A 14,064-nucleotide genomic window follows, 5' to 3' on the forward strand; every position below is an offset into this window, starting at 1 on the left:
TGAAGCTGAAAGAATTTTGTTGGAGAGAAGCTTCTGGTGGACTAAACTTCTTACACCCACTTACAGTGAGCCTGAGCGGTGTAATGGTTAGAGCATCAGACTGGAACCCGAAAGACTGGGGTTCAAATCCCCACTTGGATAAAGCTCATTGCATATGACCTTGGGCCAGTCCTGCCTCCCGGCCTAACTTTCCTCACAGGTTTATTGTGGGGATCAAATGAGAAGAATCACCTATGCCACCACCTTGAGCTCCGTGGAGAAAAGGGGGGACTACAAATGCAATAAATACATTATCTGGGTGTTAAAAGTGAGCTTAGAGAAATGCCAGATATTAGATATTATTTTCAGCCTTTTCTGAATATTTATTTTCAGTAAAGCATATGTATGCTCAGCAGGAGTGAGGAATCTGCTGCTGGTCAGACAATGTCCACTTGGGCAAACGCTGCCCCTTAAAAGCTGCCACTTTGCGTGTGAGAGGGAAATCCATTATTGATGTGTGGCATGACCGGATAGAAATGTCAATAGTTATAAAAAAAAGTATTTCATAACACTGCACACAAACAAAAATTGATTATTTTGCTTGTCCACATTCCTACAGAGGGAAGAACCGTCTCTGTATTTCCTCTGTATTTCTCAGAACCAATACAGCTGAACTCCTCCAATTGTACTTTAGAAGAGCTTTAGGTAAAGGTAAAGGGGCCCCTGACCATTAGGTCCAGTCGTAGCCAACTCTGGGGTTGCGGCACTCATCTCGTTTTATTGGCCAAGGGAGCCAGCGTACAGCTTCCGGGTCATGACCAGCATGACTAAGCCACTTCTGGCGAACCAGAGAAGTGCACGGAAACGCCGTTTACCTTCCGCCGGCGCGGTACCTGTTTATCTACTTGCACTTTGATGTGCTTTCGAACTGCTAAGTTGGCAGGAACAGGGACCGAGCAACGGGGGCTCACCTCATCACGGGGATTCGAACTGCCGACCTTCTGATTGGCCAGTCCTAGGGTCTGTGGTTTAACTCACAGCACCACCCGCGTCCCTAAATTACAATTACAACATTATAAATTATTGCATTGGAAATTATAGCATCGGAAATTATAGAATTGTAGAGTTGGAAGGTACCCCATAGAGTCATCTAGTCTAGTCCCTGTTTTGCAATGCAAATTGTTGTAACCCGCCCTGGGACCTGCTGGTGAAGGGCAGACAATAAATAATAACACACAGGTAGCATTCTTCAGTACATTTCAGGGCTTGCTAAATACATTTTTGTGTCCATCTGGGAACTTCTTTCCCCAGAACTAGTGAACATCCTCAAGACCCTGATATCACTGCACTCCTGCCCCTAATTTTAGCAGCACCAGTCTTCTCAGCTAGCTGAATCCAGGAGAACTGCCTCCTGCCTTTCCCTGAACTGAATGCTGTTGGCCCCTGAGGCCTCCTTGCGTTCCTCTTTGGGGACGCCTGCAGCTCTAGCTGGTGGCCAGCTGGAGAATCTTTGCTGCACTGGAAGCTTGCTCCAGCTGCTGCTAACAAATGATACAATCGGTGCTTTTTTCCCTATAACAAAGGTGCAGGAACGCTGCCCTGCCCTTCCTGCTTCCTCGCCAGTGGAAAAGGGAGGGCTGCTCGGTGGACACGCAGAGCTAATGTGCAGAGAAGCTTCTTCCCTGCACGTCTGCTCTGCAAGCTGCCCTATCCCTCCTGCTTGCATGCACGAGTTGGAGAGGCAGGGCAGTTTGCAGAGTTGACGCACAGGAAGGTTTCTTCCCACAAGTCATCTGTTAGCCTGGGTGGCTGAAGAGCCTCTTCAAAGCCCTGCTGTGCCTTTGGCATGAGAAGACCCTCTCCAGAGCCCATAGAGGATGTCTTCTTTGCGCTCCGGGTAGAGTCTTCTCGTGAGCCAGAGGCATGGTGTGGGGAAAGGTGCCGGAACTGTTTTCCGATGTATTCTGGCTAAAAAAAAGCCCTGGATACAATACTGTGGAAGAAAGGATAATCTGCCATCTGCACAGTGGCGTCCTAGGCTCCATGGAATGTTCAACAATGGATGGCTAATCAGTTGACCCTCGCAGGAACTCAAAGCCAAGGCAACATTGCATTCCTCCCTAAGGGATGTTTGTTTGTTTTCTTGCTTGTTTAAAAAGCAAGCAAAAAAACTCTGGGTCCTGCTTTGTGGGTGAGGTGGGAGCTATAAAGCTCTAATGGTCAAGAGCAGGCACCATATTGTCCACTTAAAATGCTGGTGGCAGTATTTTCTTTAGATATACTGTACATCTGGGGTGTGTATGCGTTTGCATCTATTGGAGACTGACTGCCACAAACAGCCCACTGCATCAGATGTCATCCCTGATTACCATTTTCTCTTCATCCGGGCTGGAAACAAATACTGATCAATAATAATTCAAAGCTATGTACCTTAAGGTTAAACATCTGACAATCAGAGAAGACTTAATGGGCTGTGACACCGCTCAAACCAATGGCCTGACATGCCTTGCCATGTCATAAGGATATGCAGAGGGTGAGCTAACCCTGCATTAAAATACATGAAGCCAGTCTCTCTCTCTCTCTCTCTCTCTCTCTCCCCCCCCCCATACACCCCTTCTGAATCTCAAGTTTGTTGTCTTGGTGCATCTAAATGTCAGGGCACTGCGTTGCTGAGCTATTGCAAAGCAACCATAGGCTCATAGTGGTGGAGACGTTAGGCATCGTGTTCACATACACCATGCCCCCCCCCAACCCTTTTAACTGCAAATTGACCCTTCATATTATTTCTGCAGTCCTGGACAGATGATAATCTAATCCATTTTCCAGGGTGGAATTTTATAACTCACTAAAGCAAACACAGACCACTCACTGCCCCTGTTGGGCTTCCTTGTACACTGCATGGTATCTTACAGATGCTTAGATCAGCTTTCCACTGGGGTTCTCTGGATGTTCTTGGGCTACAACTCTGAACAGACCCAGGCAGCACAACCAATGGTCAGGGACAGTGAGAATTATAGCCCAACATTGGGAGGGTCACCAGGTTCCCCATCCCTGATTTAGGGCTCACCCACACTTACCTTTTGCCCTGCAATCTTTAAAGCTGAATTGGAACAAATGGCAATTTGTGTTTTCCATAGGTTGCTATTTGCTCCGATTCAGCAGTAAAGAGCAGGTTTTCGTGGGGGGATCTTTAGGGCAAAAAAAGAAAAAAAGGTATTGGACACGATGCTTTTAAGCACAGATATGCGCCTGGAAATGTGGCACAAAGGGAGGTCTGGATGACTCCTTAAAGGAATAAATGCAGGCCTGGAAAACAAAAGAGACAATTGGAATGATGTGGGGTAGGGGGATAGCTACCCCACATATCAGAATATAGCGCTTATGGAAATATGTAATGATCATTACTTAGCACCAGGGCTTTTTTTCATCTGGAACTCACTGGGGCTCAGTTCTGGCACCTCTCGGGTAAAAGTGGCATTGTCATTGAAAGAAAAGAAGGGAGGCAATCACTGGAGCTGGTAGTGCAACATCTGGGGGGCATTTCATACATTTTATGGAATAAAGAAAATAATGAAATGCTCTCAAGATACAGGGCAGAACACTTCCGCTGCCTGATATCCTTTTACCCGAAGATGATACTAGGGATGCTGCTTGGGACCTTCTGCATAGAAAGCATTAATTGAATTATAGTCTTTGCCAAGGTGTTTATTTTTCTTCTGCTGGAACTCACTCAGGTGGGCGCCAGTGCCATTCCAGGAAAACAAGGGAGGCGTTCATGGTGAGTTCCAGCAACCTCTCCTTCTAGAAAAATGGCACTGCTTGGCACTGCAGAAAAAGCAATATCTATAAGCAGTGTGTTTTCATATATAGGTCTTTGTCTTTGACATGCAGCCCTTCCTTTCTTATGGCTGCCTCTTCATGATTTTGCTTTAAAAAATATATCAGTTTTTTGTGGGCTGATAGTGTCACTAAGCCACATAAAAGCCATGGCAGCTGATCATTCCGGTGCTCTGCTGGTTCATCTTGTGAGAGTCTCTCACTTCCCATTACCAGAGCAAGGTTAAGCAGAAGATAAAGGTCTTCCTAATACATTCCCCTCACCCTCAGGCAGATATTAATAGCTTTTTGATTTGGATGCATCTCTAAAGAATTAAAATAGGAGGAAAGCCACCTCCGCAGAGAGTGGGATCCCCCCAGATTTGACCTGCTCACCTCAGTCTCTCACCTCTTAACCACACAACACTTCAAACCAATTAAAGAGAAGGGAAAGGAAACATCACAGAAGAGATAAAACACAGCTAGATTCCTACTAGGCAAACTTTTAGAGTCCTGCCCAATACGCTTCAGTCAGAGCTTCAGATTATACACTTTCTTGTTTTTCAGTTGGTCATCTTTTCTTTTTTAATGGTGCACTTAGTCCTTACACTAAATAATGCAAAGAACAGTAATATCTTAAACTCATTTTTATATTATTTTGCTATATATGTTTGGATACCATTGGATGCCATTGAATCAAGCTAGCAGACCAAACCGGTCAAAACAACACTGATTGGGAACTTCTTAAGATGTTGTCATCAAATTTGGCATAGTGGCTCCTGAGATCAAGAAGCAAGTTTTCATCTATGTTTAGCTACAGTTGGATGACACTTTGAATCAAGATGGCATACTAAACCTATCCAAATGTCACTGATTTTGACTTATTTGAATTGCATAACATTTGCATATCATAATCTCCTCCTCACTGTCAGAAACCATCATGACAGATTTGGTAGCGATATCTTAAGAGGTGTCCAAATGTATCAATAACAAGCAGAAAGACAGTCAAACAACTTTCCAAAATATATAGATATCTGTAATCCATCTAAGAGATAGCACTCCCCTTCACAGAACTGGTAAACTCCTGCGCACATCTGCCGCCCCAGGAAATGCCTTTAAACCTTTGCTCTGTTGTCTCCTTCATATTTAAGAGAAGAAAAATGTGGATTTTCCTGAGGAAGGCAGCTCACAAGGTAACCAGACAGGGAGCTTTTTGCTCCTTTTCTTTTCCCCTCCCGCTTTTCATTCTTTCTCCATTATGTAAGCACTTGCCAAAAGTAAAATACAGTTTCTGAGACCAGAACATCTGTAGTTCATTCAGTTTAAATGTAATAATTATTGCTTTCGTCTCCCACAAGGCCAGCAAAATGCAACTAAACACAATAACCAAATACGAAAAAAATGGATTCTGCAAAAGGCTTGCCGTTCCTTTGTGGAAGACATGCCCTTCAGCATGGAGGCCCTGCTTCCTGTTCCCAGATGCAAGAGCTGTGCTTGCAGGAGTGCCATTCTCAGAGACACTCTTCTTCTTAAACAGCTTGCAAGTACAAGTAGGGCTGCTTCCAGATGCTGTGGGCCATTCATATGCAGCCACGGGAAACAGACGGGCCTGCGCTTATCTGCTCTTAGAGATACATGCCACAAACATAATGACACATCCATGTACTCTTTCCCACTCAACATATAATAGACAAACACCATGTAACAACACGGGGACGCGGGTGGTGCTGTGGGTTAAACCACAGAGCCTAGGACTTGCCAATCAGAAGGTCAGCGGTTCGAATCCCCGTGACGGGGTGTGCTCGTGTTGCTCGGTCCCTGCTCCTGCCGACCTAGCAGTTCAAAAGCACGTCAAAGTGCAAGTAGATAAATAGGTACCGCTCCGGCGGGAAGGTAAACAGCGTTTCCGTGCACTGCTCTGGCTCGCCAGAAGCGGCTTAGTCATGCTGGCCACATGACCCAGAAGCTGGACGCCGGCTCCCTCGGCCTATAGAGTGAGATGAGCGCCACAACCCGAGTCGGCCTGACTGGACCTAATGGTCAGGGGTCCCGTTACCTTTACCTTTATGTAACAACACAGCAGAGACACAATACTCGGTTTTGTAAGTGCAGAGGGCAAGAGATAGGCAGCCTCTGCACACCCCCTCACCTGGCAACACTGCGCTCTGTCCAAGCTCTGTGTGGCAAGACCACACGTTGGCCTATTCACATGCCAACAGCATAGCAGCAGAATCAGAAGTGGAAGGTCCCTTCATCGTAGTCACACCCACATGCCTTGTAAAATTATTCAATAATCTTACAGTTATACAATAATAATAATTAGGAATACATTATAACCATCAATGCAGATCTTCATGTGTTGCCTTTCAAGTAACAACTTGAGGAACATTCTCTTGAAATGGAAGCACCCCTTGCATTTTCAGTGTTCTTGAATGCTTAGCTTTGGCACATGTAGAACAACTCCTCCTTGGTGTTTTCCTCATGTGCCATCTGCAGAGTGACCCTAGGAGCCGATCCTCTGTGACTGATGGACTTACTGGCTCCAATTAGCACAAAGGGTGAGAAGACTTCTTTGCAGCAGCTAAAAAGCTGATTGGATGGCTCTAGGTCACTGGCGATAATGACTCCAGCCCACTACACGGCATCTGCATGTGGGACCAGGAAGCAGGGTGCATGTGTTGAAGGGCGTATGTGTTGAAGGGTGTGTCTTCCATGAAGCCATTTGCAAAAGCAACTGGGGGTCCAGGTGCCTGCATTGCTCACATGCGAATGGTGTGTATGGATGGGCTGATGTGGACAGAGACATACCTACGCTCCCTGTGCCCTTGGCAAGGTGATGTTGGCTGCCCAGAGCAGTGGAGCAGCAGCCTGGGGAGTGCATGGCGGGCAGGCAGGTTCTTAGCCACTGCAAGCCAGAGTGGAGAGGTGCAATTTTTGCCCCCAGCCCAGGCCTGCACCCTTGGTGAAAGCCAGCCACCCCAGCCCTATGGCAAACCCCTGGATATTGGTACATAGGGCTGTCCACTGTTTTGTTTATTGCAGACTTGAGCTGGGCCTGTGGGTTGGCGCAGTGCTTCAAAACACCTGAAAACACTGAACAGGTAAAGGAGATGGCCGAGAAGCAGGTGGCCTCCAAAGGTTGTAGCGGGTGCTGGGAAGCCCCACCTTTTCTCACCAAGTGTTGTTCCTTCTCACCCATTTTGGAGCTGAGCCTTGATACTGAAAACAAGGCTTGGGTGGCCTAAGCTGCCCACGTGCTGTGGACACCTTTTCACAGTGTCATCCATGAGCTTTGCCCAAGTCCCTGTCCAGAGTGTAAAATTCTCCACAGGGGAGATGATACAAGAAGCTGAAGGAAAGGGGGTAACCGGGAGGGGGGAGAACCCCTGGTTCGCTCTTCCTATGCCCCAACTGCCTCCTTCTGCTGGAGGAAAGAGCTGTGTATGCCACATGGCCTACCTTGCACCCCCTAGACTAGGCACCTACCCTCAGAGAATTGTACGGTTGCAAGACACCTCAGGGTCACCTAGCCCAAGCCCTTCAATGGAGGAATCTCAAGTACTGTAGATCATCTATGACACAGAAATACGACCTGGAGGACTGTCACCAGTGCTGAAGCAAGTTTCAGCGGCCAACCCACTTGGCTTCCTTATTCCTGCAGAAGAAGTCATGAAGCTGAACTGGGGCCCCTGGCAGCGCCCAGGACTGGGGGCGGGGGGGTCATACACATTCAGTGCAAACGTGCATTGAATGTCAGGGAACTGTCAGGGCTCTTTCTCGCCCCCCTGACTGTGTGTGTATGTTAAATAGCTTTGAGACTTCCGAGTTATCACCCTGTGTGACACAAGAGTAAGCCAAAACGCTGATGACGACCCTAAGCCCATTTCCCCGAAAGTAACCTCCGCTGACTGGCCTTCCAGCTGGGGTTCTGCGCAGCTCAATCAGACGAAGGTTAATGTTTAACAAAATGTTTTAGGATTTATTTTTTTAAGCGTCTAAAACAACCATTATAAAGGACTGCTGCGAGAAATCGCCTTCCCTGGCAACACGCGCAGACGCCCTCTCGAAGGCGGCCCCAAACTGCCAGCTCTTCCCCGGGGGGAAGTCCGGATCCCCGGGGTGCGGCGCCCGCTGCCTCGGGAGAAAGTGGCCCCGAAGTCCGGGCGCTTGGTGCCGAGGAGGCCCGCCGGGGAGCCGGATCGGGCCCCAGCAGGAGGAGGAGGCGGGCCGGAGCAGCGTCCGCCCCGCCGGTCCCCCTGCCCCACCTCCCGCGGCAGCCGGGGCGGGCGGGCGAGCGGGGGGGCCGGGCCGGTCACATGGCGCCTCAGCTGGGCCGAGGCGCGCCGGAGGAGGCGGAGGCTGCTGCCGCTGCCGCTGCCGCTGCTGCTGCTGCTGCGGAGAGGGCCGGTCGGGGCTGCTGGCAGGCGCTGCTGACGAGGCGGACGCTGCCCCGCGAGAGCGCAGGAGGCGCCGCCGCCAAATGCTGTGCTTGGTGATCGCCGCGATGAAAGGTGAGCCGCGCGGCGGCGCCCGATCCGCCCGGGCTGCGGCGCTGCTTTCTCCGGCTCCGCGGGACCCGCCAGGAAAGCGGCGCTCTCGGCAGCCCAGGCGCTTTCCGAGCGCGATCCGGCTCCCGCCGCTGCCGGGTCGGTGCCTGCGGGCGGGCGGGCGGGCGGGCGGGGGCTGGGTGGGGGGGCGGAGGGGGCGATCCGGGCGCCAGGACGGGGCGGGGAGAGGCAACTCCGGGTCCGCGAATCCGAAAGGGCTCCTTTGCGTTACGTAAAGTAACCGCTCGGAATCTACCTCCCGAAGTTGCCCCCGGCGTCACATGACGTCCCTTGGCTCGGGGTGCGAGGCTGTTGGCGGAAACGTCGGAAGGGGCCTCTGGCCCGCTCGAGCTGACCTCGGGGCAGGTGCCCCGTCCTGGAGAGGGCCGGTCTGCCCTTGGCAGTGAGTCTGCTTAATTTGGTGTGTCTTTGTGTGCCACTAACCCAGTTGTGGTCTGAAGTCTGCAGAGTGCTGGACTCGACATGCCACATGGACCCCCCTCAACTTTCCAGACATAGACTCTGCACGATAAGAGAGCGCACTTGAGGTAGAAGGACCTGTAACTTATTTATCCTTCAAAGTTTGAAGTCTTTAAAACGTGAGGGTTCTTTTAGATGTGATCATTGCCTATTGTTAAATATTGAGGGGATGCATAGCTTCAAAAACATTCTCCTCGCCCAGAACAGACAGAATACTGAATTGAGGGGAAACTTTGAAGCACATATTATTTCTGTGGTGGTGGAGAGGTACGCCAGAGGCATGTGCCCAACTGCAGAGTAACAAATTCTCCTCCCAGCCCTACATGTTTGTGGTTACCTTCCATTTCCCTCATATTTTACTTTCTCACAATGAGGTTGGGTTTGGATTTGAAAATGACTGATAGGACCCAGAACTGGCCAGATTATCTATTTTGCAGTGCAGCAATCCTGTGCATGTTTACTTGGATATAAATCTCACTCTTTTCAGTGGGGCTTATTCCCAGGAAACAGGGCATAGGACTACAGCCTCAGTGGACCAGCAGATGTGGCAGAAAGTGGGTAAGCTTTGGGGTTGCAAGGAACTCTTTGTCGCCTGAAAATGATAGCAGGAAACTGAACTGGGTCTGAACGAAAGTGTTTGAGGATAACTACCTTAAGCTGGGGAAAGGAGAAGTTAGGCTAAGGAGAATTGTGACCGACAGCTGTGAGCGAAACCCTTTGCATGCCGGTCAAAAAGACCATTAATCCAAAATGCCGTCTTCTGTGCTGTTTGGTAATAGTCAGGCATAATCCGCACTAACCCCGTGTTCTCCACAGTGTCCCTTCCCCAGCTATAAAGCTTATCAGTTGTTGTCAATTGCTGTGTTGATTTTGTTTCCAGTGTGAGAGAGTCTTTACACTTATTATATTTTATTGTTCTGAATTCAGCTCCGCCAAGATGTCTGTCAAAGGTCAGCCTTTGTGGCTCTGCAGGATCTCTTGTTATTCAAAGGCAAGAAGGCAATTTATGCTCTCCCCACAAACTTAAATGGGAAGAGATTACTTTCAACCCCTCCTCTGTAGCACAGGTTCAGCGTAACATTGACTAAAGTTGCACAGGGGACATGGATCAGGCTGTGTTACTCATGTCTGGTCTCTAAAATGTGATTTATCCCATTTGGCAGGACTTCTGCAAAGTCTCTGGAATTCTGCTATGAAAAGCCAGCACAGGCAAAAATAGTCGGTTTTTAGAATCATATCCATTTTTAAAAGAGGAGCTAAAAGGAAGAACTGGATTGACCTTCCTTGATTGGATCATGGAAAATCAGAGGTTTTTAAAATCCCAGTCAGTGTCTGTCCTCAGTTGCCTTGGTTTCAAGAAAACCAGCGGAAGGCTTGCATTTTTGTCTGTGTGAGAAAGAAATGCAAAACTTTTTGTGGAATGTTTTCAATTAGCTCTTCTGCAGTATAACAAAGTGATTTTGCAATTTCGCATAGTTAAAAAATAACTAAATTGAAATAATGTGACCATCTTGATAGTGAATTCTGTAGAAACACCATATACCTTATTATCAAGTAACACAATTTTCATGGTGTTGTTTCTCTGAAAAGAATAAACCGTCTAGATTTCTCTTTCTGACTAGGGCACTTAATGATGGGGCTGTGGTGTGTTTTTTCATGATGATTCTTCTGAAAACAGATTGGTATATTTGTTGCTTTTTTATGAAGCAAAGCACTAAATGAAGACTGTTAACATTCCATTAAAGTCTAGTTTGGCCTATACATTTTTTGTCATTGGGTGTAGGAGAAGTTTGATCAGCTGAAAGAGAGGCACTGCAGTCATTATTAGAACCTTGGATCTGGTTCCCTGGAAAGGGTGGACTCAAGATGCAAACCAGTATAAATATGGCACAGAGTAGTTATTTTAAGTCTTCTTTTGTTGCATAAGTTTAAGAAGTGTATCTCAGTGTGTATCCTGCTTGTATCCCAGAGCAAATGCAACAAGAAATTACAAAACAAATTGATAGTCTCTTTTTAGCAGCGCAGCCCAAACTTCTGCATGTCTACTTGGGTGTAAAACCTATTGAGTTCAGTAGGACTTACTCCTGGCCAAGTCCATCTGGTAGCAAGCCCCACTAAACACAACATGCCTAGGATTTGTCATTAGACAAGCTCTTACACAATTCTGATTTATAAATTAAGGTCAATAATGTTTTTTAAAGATCTCCTGGTATTGTTATTAAGTCACTTAACATACATTAGATTGAAGTTTCTTGTGCTAACCTATTTCTTTTATTTATTTATTTATTTATTTATTTATTTATTTATTACTGTTTGGAAACACTTCCTAAAATACATCCCAATCCCAAGCAGGCAGACTTGGAATCAGACCCTACTGCATTAGTAGGGAACGACTTCCTCGGAAGCTGCATTTAGGACTGCAGCCTTAGTGCAGCCAGGGTGGCTCAGTAATGGAATCTTGCAGAAACCTCTGAGCTTTGAGCTATTTAAGCAACATGGAGTGCAAAGCTGATCCCACCGTGCAGCCCTGCCACAGTGAGGTTGCAGATTTGGGGTGCTATTAAGGGAGACAGAAAGAGAGTCACATAAGTCTGAGCAATGATCCATGATCCGCTGGGAAGTAACTTTGTTCAAGTCCATTGAAATGAATGGGAAATGCACTAGGGCGGTGATTTTCAACCAGTGTGCCAGGGCACTCTGGAGTGCCTTGAATGCTGGTCCGGGGTGCTGCGGGCAATGCTGGCCTCTGTCACACTTTCCTTCCTTCCCTCCCTCTGTTGCCCTCTTGCATCCCTGCCTCCCAAAGACTTCCACAGCTGTTTGCTGCAGCAGCCCTGACTACAAGTTTCCCAGGTGAATGGTGGCTCTGGGGCTGGCCAGGGAGTGCTGATTGCCAGGAGGTGAGGCATCTCAGAGACCAGGGGTGGCTGCTGCGGCTACCTGGAGGACTCTTGAGAGGAGGCTGAGGGAATACTGCACAAGGGAAGGTGTTTGAAAAAGGGTGAGAGGCTGCCAGCTTGGCAGGCAAGGGGTGACATAACTGGGCTCCTGAGACCCACAGGGGTGCCGCAGAAAGAATGCAGTTGGTCAAGGGAGCCGTGAAAACCTCTGCACTAGGGCATCACTTGTGCATGTATCCCCTATGTTTCAATTGGCTTGTTCACCTCCGCCAGCTCCTGTATTAATGCATGGGAAATATATTGGGCCAGGCTTGCTTGATAAAATGGAAACAATGAGAGAGGACTGGGTTTTAATGGAGTGCCTATGGATGGGGTGAGGAGAAAGATGCTGGTGCCAGTGGCATGACTTGTCAAGGTCCCTGCAAAAGCTTTTTGTGGGATGTAGTCTTTGATATGCTGCTTTTGCCTGGGCTCGCTAAGTGCATTTAGGTGCAGATCTTTCCGCCTGCCATGCCATGATCGGGGACAACTGATCTCTTGCAATTACTGTGAATGTCAGTGTTGAGTTATCTTCAGTTTTGACTTGTGACACTTTTACTATCTGGCATTTCATTTCATTTCATTTCAAATGCTGTAGTTGAAATGTATGCTAGAGTGAAGCTTGGCTACCTTTGCTTTTTGCCTTCTTAGGTCTCCCTGGCAAATAGGTTTGTGAAAATTATGATCCCCGCACCTTTCCTGCTCTTCCTAAAACCCCATACCTCTTGTGTTGCACTGACCTCTGGCTGCCGGGAAAGAATGGATTCTCTGTGGTTTGCTCCAACAGAATCAGAGCAGAAGCAATGGGGAAAGCCACTTTAAAAATGGTAAACTGAAATACATCGGCGGGAGATGCAGAAATCTGTTTAGGTGGTTATGATGTTTTATTTATTCTTGGTGCTGTCACTGGAGTTTTGAGGAGATGTAATTATTTATGACTGCTCTGAAGATGAAGGAGAACAAAAGTGAAATATACAAATTTCTGTGGCCTTAAAATAAAAATAGGGAGGCAGAAACCCGTGAACTCTCTTCCTTCAAACAAATGAGCTTCATAACCAAAGATGGTTTGTGAGCTGGTAGCCTTATGTCAGATACTTTTTTCTTGCTTCATAAAGCACGAACAGGACCATTGTGTACAAGGGAAGGAAGTCCTTCTTCATGCATGTGGAACTTGCTCCCCCAGGAGGCAGTGTGGCCACCAGCTTGGATGGCTTTAAAAGAGGATTAGATAAATTCACAGAGACTAAGGCTATCTATCGATGGCTAGTAGCCAGGATGGCTCTGACATTCTTCTGAATACCAGTGGCAGGAAGTCACAGAAGGAGAGAATGCTGTTGTGGTCAAATCCTGCTTGTGGGCTTCCCTTGGGGGCATCTGGTCAGCCATCATCAGAACAGGATGCTGGAACAGATGGGCCATTGGCCTGATCCAGCAACCTCTTCTTTTATGCTCTTATGTGGGGAATAGTGGCAGCAATAAAAGGGCCCATTGATGGGTTCAGGGCCTGCTCAGATGCTAGACTCACGGTGATCATGGCCAGCCTCCAGGAAAACCTCTGAGGAAACACTCCTGGGCAACCAGCTACCTTAGTTTGTCCCCCAGCTCTCCTTAGTCAACCCCCCTGAAGACCTGTTGAGGTTTTATGCTTAATCAGTCAGAGATCGTGTGAGGATTATGTGGAACTGGGTGTTGTTAATAATATAACCACCCCAAGATCTACAGATGAAGGGCGGTACACAAATAATACTAATACTAATACTAATACTAATACTAATACTAATAATAGACCCCGGTGATGATAGCAATAATATAAAATGTTTGCATAGCCCTTTAGCAGGTTCCAAGTCCTTCAAGCTACGCTAATAATCCTTAACTGCAGAGGATTGGCCAGAGAGTGGCTTACCTAAGGCTACCTGGAGACAATGTATATGAAGCACTATGACATAATGCTTATGCAAATACTGAGTGGTGGTGTCACTGAGCAGCAAGACAAGATGTTGTCATGGAGGTGTGCCCAAAAGTAACAACAGGCTGCTCTGCTATCCAGGTTCCTTGTAGTTTTATTTCATTCAGCACATGTCTGTGCTGATTTCAGAGGATTAGGACCTGTTAGTGTTTTGGGTACCAAAATTGCAGGGATACCCATGCAGTTGTCCATCCTGTGATAACAGCATGCAATCATAAGCATACAAGCACCCCCCAGCTTACTCGTATTCTACTCAAGCGCAACTATGTACCGGTATATCCGTGGCACCAGGAAATAAATAAATAATTCAGTTCAAACCTGGAAATGGCCAGAGAGG

At 47.5% G+C, this 14,064-nt stretch overlaps 1 protein-coding gene across 3 annotated transcripts in view; it reads left to right on the plus strand.

Moving 5' to 3' along the window:
* The window catches only part of RORA (RAR related orphan receptor A), a 368,537-nt gene that overhangs the window by 275,391 nt on the left and 79,082 nt on the right, over positions 1–14,064 (plus strand). The window contains exon 1 of one of the 3 annotated variants that reach the window (XM_080980777.1): positions 8,201–8,306. The exons of the other annotated variants lie outside the window; for them this stretch is intronic. Within the exon in view, the coding sequence (XP_080836903.1) occupies positions 8,276–8,306 (31 nt within the window). The 5' untranslated portion in view covers positions 8,201–8,275. Of the gene's footprint in view, positions 1–8,200; positions 8,307–14,064 lie in introns of those variants that run through there. 3 annotated transcript variants of the gene reach the window in all.

This window comes from Podarcis pityusensis, assembly GCF_964106645.2.
Source record: "Podarcis pityusensis genome assembly, chromosome: 14".
Taxonomy (NCBI): domain Eukaryota; kingdom Metazoa; phylum Chordata; class Lepidosauria; order Squamata; family Lacertidae; genus Podarcis; species Podarcis pityusensis.